Source organism: Patagioenas fasciata, chromosome 2 (genome assembly GCF_037038585.1).
Source record: "Patagioenas fasciata isolate bPatFas1 chromosome 2, bPatFas1.hap1, whole genome shotgun sequence".
Classification (NCBI taxonomy): Eukaryota; Metazoa; Chordata; class Aves; order Columbiformes; family Columbidae; genus Patagioenas; species Patagioenas fasciata.
In genome coordinates this window covers 158,874,112-158,887,129 of record NC_092521.1, presented here as the reverse complement: position 1 = coordinate 158,887,129, position 13,018 = coordinate 158,874,112, and the positions used below count along the sequence as shown (strand labels likewise).

Below are 13,018 nucleotides of genomic sequence, written 5' to 3'. Positions count from 1 at the left end.
TTATGTTCACTCTGGTGAAAGTATGACTAGGTGAAATACACTAACACGTGTTTTCAAAACTACCTTACCAAGGTAATCAGTCAAATGCAAGGGCCTGGGTATTTTGCCTAAGTCACTCCAAGCTGACTACTTTGTTTTTGTAATATTAGAACTCCTTTGAAACATTTTTTTCCTGATTTTACATGGTTCAATAGCACTTTTATAAAAAGCATCTATACTATGTGCAGTACATACCCTTTCCACTGAAAGTTTCTGAAGCTTTTAATAGGAAAGAGGGCTGCTTAGATTTTCTCTGAGCAACTTGAAAATACTACTGATCCACAAGTCCCAGATAATCAAGTTATCAGACATATTTTTCACCTTCTATAGAATCTTCCACATAAAGATCTGAAATCACTAGAGACACCAAAGTATTTTATTTCACTATTTCTGCATGATAAATAAATACTAACTTAGATAGTTTTAAGGTACATAAGAGGAAAAAGCTGAAAAGAGAGACTGGATAGAAACCACCTTGGCTAGAGAGTACAGTACAGCACATAAGAGCAGAAACAAAAAGATTTGGTCTCTTCATTGTTGAAAAAGCTTATGATTGTTGTGATCAGAGTTCATTGCTGGTGTCAAGAATTTAAAAAACTACAAACTATACACAAAAACAAAAGATCTGGCAACAATACAGCACCTTCAGAGAAAAAAAAATTAAAAGCAATTCCATGATGCAATATTAGTATTTCTAAAGACTCATAAGGTTTGGTACTTTACCTATATTGGTGGGAGCAGTATATTCATATGCGTATTGATAGAACTTTCTAGCTGCTGCTGAATTCATCTGGATTAGATTAACACAGCGCTCACACCACACATCCTCAGGGTGGTTAAAGGGAAAGAAGGAGTTGAATAAGAGATTCACTATCCGTCGTGACACAGGCCGTGAATCAGCTTCGAGACGAGACAGAAGATGCTCCATGGGACAGATTTTCCAGAACTTTTTAAAGCAAGAAAAAGACATTAAGTTAGTTAAAAAATTGAAGATAAAATGGTAACCTTTATTAAGTGTTGTCCACATCAAAAGTCTCAATAAATTCAAATAGCATTTATGAGAAAAGCATGAGCTTTTTTTTTTTTTTTTTTACCAAAATAGCAGCATTTAATTGAGGTCACATATTGCTGCGACATGACTTTACTGCTCGGATGCACCTCGAAATCTCCCTGTATTTGATAGACCGGTAAAATTCTGGTTCAAGCAATTCAAGCTCATAGGTATAGGGAAGAATTATTTACTCTACATCACAACAAAATCTAATGATTTATCATTCTGTGCCAGGTTTCATATTCTCATCATAAGACAAAGTAGGACCAAACTACCTACAAGTATGGTAGACACCCTAAAAACCTGTATACAAGAAGACCCTGTCCAAAATCATCCCAAAGCATCAGTGCATCCCATCATTAGCAGAGCTCTAGCTTATTTGTAACAGTAATTAAAGGGTATGAAATTAAAAAAGAATAAACAGCTGGTAATGCCAGCAGTAATACTAGTCACGTTTGTAATTTTTGTGAAATCTTAAGTTCTAATTCCCCTGTGATTTCAAACTAGAATTATCATAAACAGAAGGTATCCAATATGCCTAAAGAACTAATTAATACCTAAAACAAAATAAATCCCTGAACTTGAGAATTATCTCTCTCCTGGCTTTAATGGTAGCAAAAACTGAAGAGTATTACTCCATTAAGCATCAATTTGTTTCCTTTTAGGAATACTGCAGTAGTCTCAAAAGATAATTTTTTTTTTTTTTAATAAATGCCTTGGATTTTATCTCCTTCTTGCTACTTATCAAATGTGTCTTATCCTACCTTAGCAGCCTTGGTAGCCTTAATTTTCAGCAGCATATCAACAAAAGCCACTCGCACTTTCTCTGAATTGTCATGAAGGCTGTTTTTGAGTGCTGGCAGGAGCTGCTCCAGTAATGGATGACTTAGTTTGTTGTCCAAAATAATCGGTAGGCACTGCAAGTAAAAACAAAATAGAATGGATTTGCAAAAAAGATGTACCTGAAAATTGTTGAACTGGACAATGACACTTCTAAGGTTAAATTAAGTCAGGACAGACACTGCACATGTATTTTTCCTGTAATATTCTTTAGTAAAAATTGCTGTGGTTATTTCAAATTTTCAGTGAACTCGTTTCAGATGAAGCAGCTTCAGATCTACGCCGGGGCCACGGTCTTGCCTTCTACCTGAGGGCACAATGTCAAGTACTTTTCATGGTAAAATTCTGAGCTCCCTGAACTCTGCCAATCTCAGATTAAAAATATGGGGGGTTTTGCCAAGTTATTTTTAAATCAGTACTTCCTGCTTATACAGTATGAACCCCCATGCAGCTGTAGTGGAGCAAGTGAGGATTAAAATGAAGATTGCTCCAAATTAAGGCTGAATTGACACACACACAAAATTTCTAAGTGAAAATACCAGTTATGGAGTTCATTTTTCTGTCTAAGCTATTAGTTATTCACCAGATGCCAGGAATATGCAAGATGAACCAATCCTGATGTACTGAATAATGCACGGGAGGCTGGCATTTCCAGAGAAACAGTACATAACTGTATTCATCCACACCTCAAAACCACCAAGTGGGGCACAAAATCATAATGTAACTGTGCATGTCTAGTGCACCAGTGACGTTGAAACATAACGGAACCTGCCTCCATACATTTTCAAGTCTAAGCATAACTTCTAATAGTTAAATAACTAGATTATCAGGTCCAAACAATGTACATAAGACTAAAAATGCTAAGTGCCAACCAGTACTATTTTAAAATGGCATTTGTTCATCCCAAATGCATTGCTTTTTTAAAACGGGTGCAAAACTTGCGTGTAATAGGAACTTTTTTGTGCAAGTCATTTTTTAGAATAAGTAATTTCCATGACTTAAAGCGGCCTATACTAGAAACCTATGCATCAATGTAAAAATGACAATCATGATTTTAAACTTAGAAAAAGAGACTTACTTTAAAAACAGCACATCGAACATCAGCAGATGTTATATCATATGCCAGATCTCCAGTTAGTTTTGTTAAAAGATCAGCAAGAACTGTTGGAGGAATCATCTCCCAGTATTTGGTTGTTATCTGAGTAACTCCGAGTATCCCTGTAGAGCGGACAACTGGATGAGGATCTTCTAAGAGACTCTAAAACAAACAAAAGAACAATGTGACTATGCACATTATTGTGACTCTACTGCTGTTTGACAACCTACTATAAACAAATAGCATTCCATCACCTTTTAATCATTATGCAAATTGTCATACTATCAAAGAACTGTAATATTAATATTCTCTCAAGGCATTTTATTATGTATCAAACTAGGAAATTTAAACCAAAGCAAAATTAAGACAAATATTGAACATTTTTTTTTTTTAATTGGACTTTTGAATTTATTTTTTTTAAATAGGTCACATTAAGTCTTGCATCTGTGACTTAAGTAAGACTATTTAGACTTCTATTTATGTACAAATTTACACTGGCCACTGCTCTATGTAACAAGAGAATATCTCTGAAATTGATTCAATTATCTGATGTTTACATTTCCAAAGACCATACTCAAGATTCCCCGAACATTTTCTTGATGAAAATACTATACCCATTCTCATCCATCTGGAGTGGTCAAGAGTTTTTTAGGTTCTTATCTCCATTATATTTCATTTCCAAAGTATTCAGTAATACATCACTAAGCTTCCACTGAATGCTTACGTATCAAATGTAAAGCTCTCTTCACCAATATTAGGTTATGTAAGGATCGAGATCCATTACTCATGCATCTTTCAAAAGCATCTTTCATTTACAGGTTAATGAATAACAATCCTAAATATTTCCTTTTCAGAGTTGTCCCATATGTTGTCAACATGAAATTTGAAACATTTATTTATTTTTGTATTTTTTGCCTCACAGGCCTGCATTTCCCTGTGAATACTATCCCGAAATTCCATAAATTTTAATTCCATCGACAGCTTATTTTTGAGTTATTTGACAGAACTTTGGTTTTTAACATTTTAGCTTCATTAAAAACCTACAAAAAGTATTTCAAACTGTTTCTGAATTTCATTTTCCATCTCTTCAGCACTGAAACTGGGATCACGCACAGGAAAAGCATCAACAAACAAAAATGCTGCATTTGAGCGAACTTCTGAGTTTCTGGCCTGTTAGAATGAAGGAAAAAAGAATTTCAATAAGTACAGACTGTTAATATCAAAAGGCATATCCTGTCAAATACTGCTCTCTAAACACTTCCAGCAAGTTACTATTTTTAATTAAGTAGATAGAAAAGATTAATTTTTAAATGTATGGAAGAACTTATAGTAACATATTATTTTCATTCTTTTTTAACCTTACATTTCTGCCCATTCAGTCAAACCTCAGTTATTAATACAACCAGCTTTCAAGGCATATCAGCTTCAGTGACCCTCAAGAGTCCTTCTGCTCTCTGTAATGCTGAAGAAATTAAGAGCAGTTGGGATTTCTCTTGGTCACCTTAAAGATCCTCTTCCGAATACAAGAATCTTTAATTCAAGCAGACTTAATTAAATTGCCTGTCAAGAGACCTGTGTTTTAATTGAAAAGCTCAATAAAACAACATTTAGGAACTAAGTACTAGCAAGCCTGGAGAGTAACTTATCCAACATAAACATATTCAGTTCTGCATCTATGCACATAAGTAATAGGACCATGTTCTGAGCTCCAGGCAGCTCATCAAAAATCTGAGGCAAGCCTCATAACCCTCAGACATTTTACCAATTTGAATAGTTTTCAGTGTGTTGAACTATACATTTCACTGGTTGTAGAACCCCAAATGTAAAGAAAAATGAATAAAGTGTATATTCAGACAGTCAGTCAGTAAAAAATAATTGGCCCTGTGGACTCTTAGAGGATAGAAACACAGAGCAGGCAATGAAAAGAAGAAAATATGAAATTCAAGGTATCAGAGGGAGAAATCTGAAATCTAACCATCAGACTACATTTGATCAGAGACAGCGAAATAATGAGAGCGGGGGCTCCATTTGGAAGGAAGAATTTTTTTCAGATTTTGGGTTCAAGTTAAAACAAACATATATATGAGACTAAATATATACACAGGGTCTAATAAAACAAGCAAAGTAGGCTTAATTTTAAAAGCAAGATAACTCCTGACTACTCTAATAATCCAATTTTCTTCTTTCCTTGTCATATGAGACATTCGGACCAAAGGCAGGAGAAAGAAAAATGAGGATAACCATGTAATATTTAGAACTAAATAAACTAATGCCAAATAAAAGCAGGAAAAGCACAAAAGAAGTGAGCAACAATTATTTAATTTACGATTTATTTTGTATTTTGCTTCTGGACTGATCCACATACGGTGGGTAACATCTCTGCATAGAACCAAAAAATGCCAAATTCCTCAAGCCAATAAAATTAATAGCAATTCTAAATTTAACACCAAGGAGGCAAATAAAGCCCATATATGCTTTCTTTAGTAAGGGACTTGTGTTTTACTTTATTTATCATGGATAATACAAACAGTTTGAAAATATTATAATTCTTAGTTCAATCCTATAAAGCTGTAGAAAATCCTTTAACTTTGAGCTTGCCTATATAGAAGAATTTATGCATAACAAGCTAATATGTGAATTCAGGGTGAAACAGCTCTCGTGCATTAATACTTCATGTGAAAATTAATTCAAGAACGTTTTTGTGCAATAACCTAGACCTTGTCTACCGTGGCCATCCCAGAAAGTTAATTTTCATAAAATTTCTAAGTGCATTATGCTGAATTCCATTAAGCTCACTTTAATTCTAAACTGAGTACCCACAGTTTAAATTCCTGCCTTTAATTAATTGGAATTTATCCCACATGTATTTGCATATTCCAGCTCATAATAGAGAAAATGTCTTCACAGAAGTGGAAGCTAGACTTCAAATTCTTATTTTATTCCACACTGACTTTTCCATGCAAGAGGAGCCTGAAGTTATTTAAATGAATAATGCTGCTTTACCTTTATGCTTGTAATACTCTGAGGAACTTTCGGAACCTTTTTAAACAGTATTTTAAATATTTTTTTGTTCACTTAATTTTCAGAGGTTTCTTTAAAGTTCCACCTGATCTTACAGGCCTTGCAATTCACTTCCAATTATTTAAAACACTCCTGTGGCCCAGTAGAAGTTAGTTTAAAAGTGTGGGAGGATTAAAAAACCCATCTAAACACACTACTTTAAAGGAATCACTTCCTTCAACAGCTTGAATTCCTGCAGGAGTGGTCCTTGACTTTTTGAGCTTGTTAAGAAATAGCTTAATCACTACTTATCTGACAATAAATATCCATATTTTTATATTTACCTAGCTTCTTATACTATTAACCAATCACTGCGCACTGTCTCTGCTGTTTGCACGAAACTTACTTTTCACAATAAAGTCATGAAAAAGGATGAAATTGCACAAGGGCTTATATTATAAAAACTTGAGAGTTGCAAAAATGCCTATAAAATATGTGTAGCTAAAAGCCACAATGGAAGCTTGTGTGATCCAAGTTTGTGCAAAATAAGCAACATAAGAAGAAACCGAGAACTATGCATTACCCTCCAAAAAGGAGGGGTAAAGAGGTCCTTCTATGAGTTCCCTTTCCGCTTTGCAACCAGTGTTACAAAGTGATTTGTTCTGCACTATATTAAATTAGGGCTACACTGGCTAAAATAAGAGCAATCTTGTTATCCAAAATTAAACTGACATCTCAAGCTTTGGAGCAGAATCCATACCAGTAAGGATGATCATAAGCTTCCCTTCTTAGTTCTGCATCTTAAATTACTGGCGATTCTGAGTCACAGCAAGTTATAACAATGACATGTACTTCAGCAGTACTCTATGAAAAATAAAACTATACAAAAGTCACACAGCAAGGCAGTGGCCTATCCAAAAATAAATCATTAATTTTGACGTTAAGTCATATATTTCCTTTCACAAATGTGGTACTGAATCATTTGGACTTCAAAGTCTCTTCTTGTACTGAATCATTACATGATTCATGTAATTGCTGCATTCAGTTTTTTACAAGCCTCCCTTTACCATTCTGCAATACATGTTCATAATAGTTAGACTATTTTGCTGTATTAAAACAAAATCTCCATAACTTATTTGATATACCTTTTAATATCTAAGCTTAAAGTGCTTAACTACATACCTGGATGCTGTCAACAATAAAACCACCACAAACAAAAGCCCCAAACCAACACCAAAAAACACATCCAACTGACAAAACACACCAAAAAAACTTCCCAAAATTCAGATTTGTTCTAGCAATGGAACCATTAGTGATGTGAAAATTACAAATAGCAGCTGTCAAAAATGTGAACCACTCTGGATTCAGGAATTTCTCCCACTCTCTTGCTGCAAATCTGTAATTAACCTTTTGTCCTCAAGACAAATCTTTCTGTTGCATTTCTCCAAACAAATCTATGCAACTTTAATAAGGTTTGATAGAATATTCTTCCAAAGTACTCTAGTCTTATATCTGAGTCCTGGGCTTTCAAAGTGAATTACTAGCCTCCATTTATAGATAGCAACTCCCTTAAGAACAGAATACCATGTTTTGCTAACCACTCTGAAATTTTTCTGGGACACTGATCAGGAATTTTGCTACTCTAGCAAAAAAAAAAAAAAAACCCACCAAAAAATACCCCTATTCTTTTTAGAGACAGAAATGTAGAAATTAAAGATAGCCATGCTTTGTAGCTATTACTCTCTTGCACTGAGAATATTTATGGTTCATTCAGAAGGAATCTTGTTTATATTAATTCTAAAGGGATGGGATCTCATCTTTAATGTAACACCAAACCAGAGAGTGGTCTAGCAATGAGTGTTCATCTTCCCACTTCTACCACAGGGTTCTACTGAAACCAGACAGCTCTCAGCTCCTTCCTGTAGCTCTCAAATCCATTTTAAACCACTTTGTAAGTTGTTTTGAAATACTTTTAACTTTAAGAGTGTTTAAATACTTCTCCCACGGTTAGAGAAGATGCTATATGACCAATGAATAAATAAAACTCCAGTAAATGTTAAACAGCCTTTAATTTGTCTGTAACAAGTGGTACATGTATGGTCTCTCTGAAAGAACTTCATAACCTCAGACAAAATAAAAGCTGCTCACAAAGAAGAAAGCTTGGCTTATCTTTATTGTGAAGTGCAATTGAGTAGGTAAAATGCAGTAGGCACCCTTTTACTCTGTGCATGCAATCCACAGAAGGCATACACACTAACGTCAAAAGTACTACAAGTCAGAAATTTCATTCTGAATGCTTGATTAAAAGCACATCCATAGCATGAATGCTTCCACATACAATCAAACTAGAAGAAAACGCTTTCTTAAATAATACTCTAAGAAAATTAATTGAGCTATATTCTAAGGCTGGCAATTAATCAGAAGGTAAGACTAAATAATCCTCTGAACTTTTCTGGCTTTGATTGATAAAAGCACTAATCATTCTGTAAAGAACATGGAAAACAGAATACAAGAAAAGACAAAATTCCCAAATTCATAAGATGAGAAGACCCAACTTAATGTTGGTCCCACTGTCTACCATAATCCTGGAAAGCACTCTGTGTACCTGTAAACAACACTGAATTACAGAAGTAAATTATACTAACAAATTAGAATATTGTTGTGCAAACTATGTCTAATTACGACTTGTAACGTTACTCTGCTACAGCTGAGATGCTAAACACAGATTTTTTTTTCCATAGCCATTTTATTTTAAAAGCAATTATTAAAAACAGAACACACGGGAGGGATAGAAAATTTAGTAGTTGGAGAAACAGTCCTATATTCTGAAAAGGATAATTACCTTCAGTGCTCTCCAAAGGATAGGTTGATACAATCGATAAAGCATTTCTTCAACCCCTTGACGAACTTTACTTTGTTTATGAAAATAACTTAGCATCTGAGAAAAACAAACAAACCAACCAACCTCAAAAATCATTTCAACAGAACATTCTACATTCAAGAAGTGTGCAGTTGTCTCATTTCATCATTTAAGACCCAAGAGTTTTCCATAATATGGAAAATGACAAAACTAGACATCTTAATTGACCCTCTATTCTATTAAAAAGTCTCGCAAATCATAACAAAGAAATAGATCTAATAAATATCACATTTTATAACTTTATAGATTTGATAAATCTAGATGAAGAACTACAACTGAGAAATGAAATCATGGCTAGAGTCAGTTTCACAGCAACCATTCATTTTTTGTTACAGTAAAAACCTCTACCTTTAGAGTAACTAGCATAAATATCTTTGAAACCATGTAATTATCAACTACAGATAAATTAACAAGCTCTCTGTTAAGAACAAAGGAACATTATTTGGTAACTGGACTTATTCAAATATAAATCTACAAACGTAATACATTCTGTATGCATTGATGAAAAGCAAGTATTAGTACTCATTTCGACACAGAACTGTGTCTAGTTAGATAAAAGCTCCTTTTATTTTTGGATCTGAATTACAGAGACAAAAAAGGAAAGCAGAAGAGCAGAGCAAAATATAATAAAGGACATCATATAACTTGATAGGAAGTAATTCCTCCACCCAAACCCCTGGACAGTTTGAAAAGAAATTGACCCTCTAGTGGCAACTTTGAACAGTTCAGGTATTCACAGCTCCAGCTAGACAGGGAAACCTGTGAAAAGCACCTACAGAAAAAACACCATGGTGGAAGAATCCCTTTTCTCTGGTTTTGAATACACTAAAGACAAGATATAAATTAGAAGAGACTATGGAGCTCTTATTTCTATAAGAGAATGATGGATCTAACCCAAGATTAATGGCAAATCAGTACTGTTTTGTAATAAATCTCATTAAAACAGTGAGTATCAGATTTTTGCAAAATGAACAGATTTTATAATCAGAAATTTGAATTCAGAACGGAGAGCTGTGTGTGTTGCTTTCCCCTCCCTCCTCACTCTTTCAGTAAAATAGCCCAAACTTTGCTCACATGAATGACTGTGGTTGGTTACTCTAATTGCTACAGAAATTTCTGGATTCTAAAGGATCATTTAAAATCAAATTCTTGCATACCTATGAAGAATGCATCATGCCAGTTAATTACAAGACCCACTCCCCTGCAACTCAAAGACAGATCTATTTACATCACTGTCCTCTTTCAAAATCATAAGCTTCTGAGCCTGGAAAATATGAAATGCCCTGTCAAAAGCCTACTCCATCAATCAGGAACCAGAGGACAAGGCAATCAACACTGTAGATATGAGAATCTATTTATGTTTTATTAAAAACAAAAACCCAAAAAACCAAACCAAAATAAACAACAAAATCAGTATAGGATTCTATACCACTGTATCAAGCTACATATTGCACATACTGTACACTCCAGTATCTATATATTTGGGGGAAAACATGGGAGGTGAAGGGGCATAGATCAAATAGAAATGCCTTGCCTTAAAAAGCCTTGTGCACTTCTCATTTTGCTTCATAAGTCTTACTCATGAATTAAAGCCACAGATAGACAACTAGAATCTGTAACTGCATCAAGGTTTGTCCCTATAAACATGTACACAAAACTCCCAGATGGATAAAAAAGAAAAAACAAGTTCAGTCCAGATCCTTCTATTAAATTTGCCTCAAGGAGCTTATGACTTTTCATCCCTGTTATCAGCTCTAGAAAGGTCAATTCTCTAGGTAAAGAGAAACATTGACAACAGATAGCAAAAACTATTTCTGGCACTCTGGAAAATCTCCTTATATTTCTACTTTCGAGCATCAAAAACAAATCTGGTGCAAAACTATAAGCAGGTTCCTCCTAAAATTTGCTCTAATATTGTTTTTCAGAATATGTTACTTTTTAAGTAAGTATTTGTGGCAGATAGGCCTCGGTCATGAGCAGCACACAGCCGCTCACTCTGCTGCCGGTGGGGATGGGGAGAGAATTGGAAGAGAAAAGCAAGAAAACCCACAGGTTGAGATAAAAGCAGTTTCATAAGCGAAGGAAAGAGGACCAAAAAAACCAACCAACCAACAAACCACACACGCAAAAAAGAGGTGGTGCAAATGCTATCACTGGCCACCTCCCACAAGTGGATCAATGCCTAGCCAGTCTCCAACCAACGACTATCTCCCCAAAATCCACATTCCCTCAGTTTTCATTGCTGAGTATGACGTTATATGGCATGTAATATCCCTTGGTCAGTTTGGTAGATCTGTCTCTGTGGCACTCCCTCCTCAATCTTGCTCATCCCCAGCTACTCGCTAGAGACAAAGCGTGGGGAAGAGAAAGCCTTGCCACTCTGCAAGTACCGCTCAGCAACAGCCAAAACATCGCTGTGTTATCAACACTGTTTTAGTCAACAAATCCAAGCCACGGCAGCACACAGGCTGCTATATAGAAAAGTAATTCCATTCGAGCCAGACCTAATATAATGTTTTAGTAAGAAATGGAAGTTTTTCACTTTCTAGTAACTGATTCGATTTTGATGCTAATAGTTCATGTCATGCTTTATAGAAACTTACCTCTCTAACTTTAGAATGAACAGAAGAACTTCTGGGAAGGTGAATTCCATGATGCATGAAATCCTGAATGCAGGATTCAAGTATCTACAGTAAAAACACACATATGCTACTGTTAAAACAATAAAACAATAGTAAGTACTGTAGACTGTGCAGCAACTCATATTTTTCTCTAAAACAAACAACTGAAAATAGTCTTTGATATTATTTCTTACTTGGCTTCTACTAGGTCCAAATTTTTCCATGATAGAGATCTGTCTGCTTGAACTAATTTTCAAAATTTCAGAATATACAATTAATCTGATTCTCAGAACCAGGTTTGGAATTCAAAAGCACCTCCACATGGCAAATAAGAACTATGTGGTATCTGAAATGTGGCTGTAGCATTGTTGCAATGCTGTAATTATGTTTTTTAACATCTCCATGGAAATCTGCAAAAACTAGATAAATATTTAAGCCATCAAATATATAGACTTGCAAACACTCATTCAATTACTCAGATAATCAGTGTGTTCACAAAAAAACATTATATGTATAAGCATAGTTGCATGAACCAATATTTCAGCAGCAGAATTACAGGTGTTTAAATGCAATCAAGGAGATCACAGTGGGCAAACATTCAAAGCATGACATGGTCTTCTTCCTTGAAAACCCTGATGAGGTCCTTCCCTTATGGAAATAATTCCTTAAAGCTTGCTTAGGAACCTTTCTGTGTTTGAAAAGTCACTTATCTTCTCCATTTGAAATTCAAAACTATCTAAATAAATTTCAAGCATATTATTACCTCTAAGAATTCTCCTGACACCTTCTTCCAGGCCCTGAAGTAAACTTCTGAAATGTATTCCATCAAGGACCTGTATTAACACATGGGAACACTTTCAAGCAAGCATCCTAATCATATCTATGTACAAGTCATAAAGGTAAAAATATGAAGGTTTTTGTAAGTACCAATACTATTATCAATTCTGTGTATCAACATTATTTTTAGAGGAAGCAAATATATTGCAGGTCTACACTGACAAATGCAGAAAACCAAAACTAGTTGCTAATTAATGAACCCAAGCACTATTAAAAAACACAGGAAATGCTTCTTATGGTGTGAAAGTCAACACATTAGCACAGATATTTTCTCTTTTGTCTCACAATGAATGTCTTAAATTCCTTATAAATATGTACAGATATACATTATTCTAACTGAAAGAATTAGAAAACTTCTGATTTTAATACAAAGTATTACTTCCGTAATATTTCACTAAAACCCAAAGGAAAAAAATCCACATTTTTCATTCATCAGTCAAGTTCTTACGTTACGATTCTGCAAGTCACTTCTTTTAGAATGTCTTTATATAGAATCTCACCAAATTATAGATTGCTCATAGGAAAAAAAAAAAATAAAACACCTTACAGAAGCAGAAACGGACCTGCAATTCTCACACAAGTACTGCAAGTAATGCAGCACCGTTTATATGAGT

At 34.6% G+C, this 13,018-nt stretch overlaps 1 protein-coding gene across 5 annotated transcripts in view; it reads right to left on the bottom strand.

Moving 5' to 3' along the window:
• NCAPG2 (non-SMC condensin II complex subunit G2) overlaps positions 1-13,018 on the bottom strand; it is a 50,116-nt gene that overhangs the window by 23,247 nt on the left and 13,851 nt on the right. For all 5 annotated transcript variants that reach the window (XR_010650946.2, XR_011737788.1, XR_011737789.1 and 2 more), the window contains exons 8-14: positions 12,331-12,400; positions 11,550-11,633; positions 8,869-8,964; positions 4,071-4,196; positions 3,009-3,188; positions 1,855-2,007; positions 763-985 (exon numbers count right to left, since the gene is read on the bottom strand). Coding sequence is in view for 1 of the 5 variants with exons in the window: in XM_065832012.2 (XP_065688084.1) it covers positions 763-985; positions 1,855-2,007; positions 3,009-3,188; positions 4,071-4,196; positions 8,869-8,964; positions 11,550-11,633; positions 12,331-12,400 (932 nt within the window). In the remaining 4 variants the exon portion in view is untranslated. The remainder of the gene's footprint in view (positions 1-762; positions 986-1,854; positions 2,008-3,008; positions 3,189-4,070; positions 4,197-8,868; positions 8,965-11,549; positions 11,634-12,330; positions 12,401-13,018) is intronic.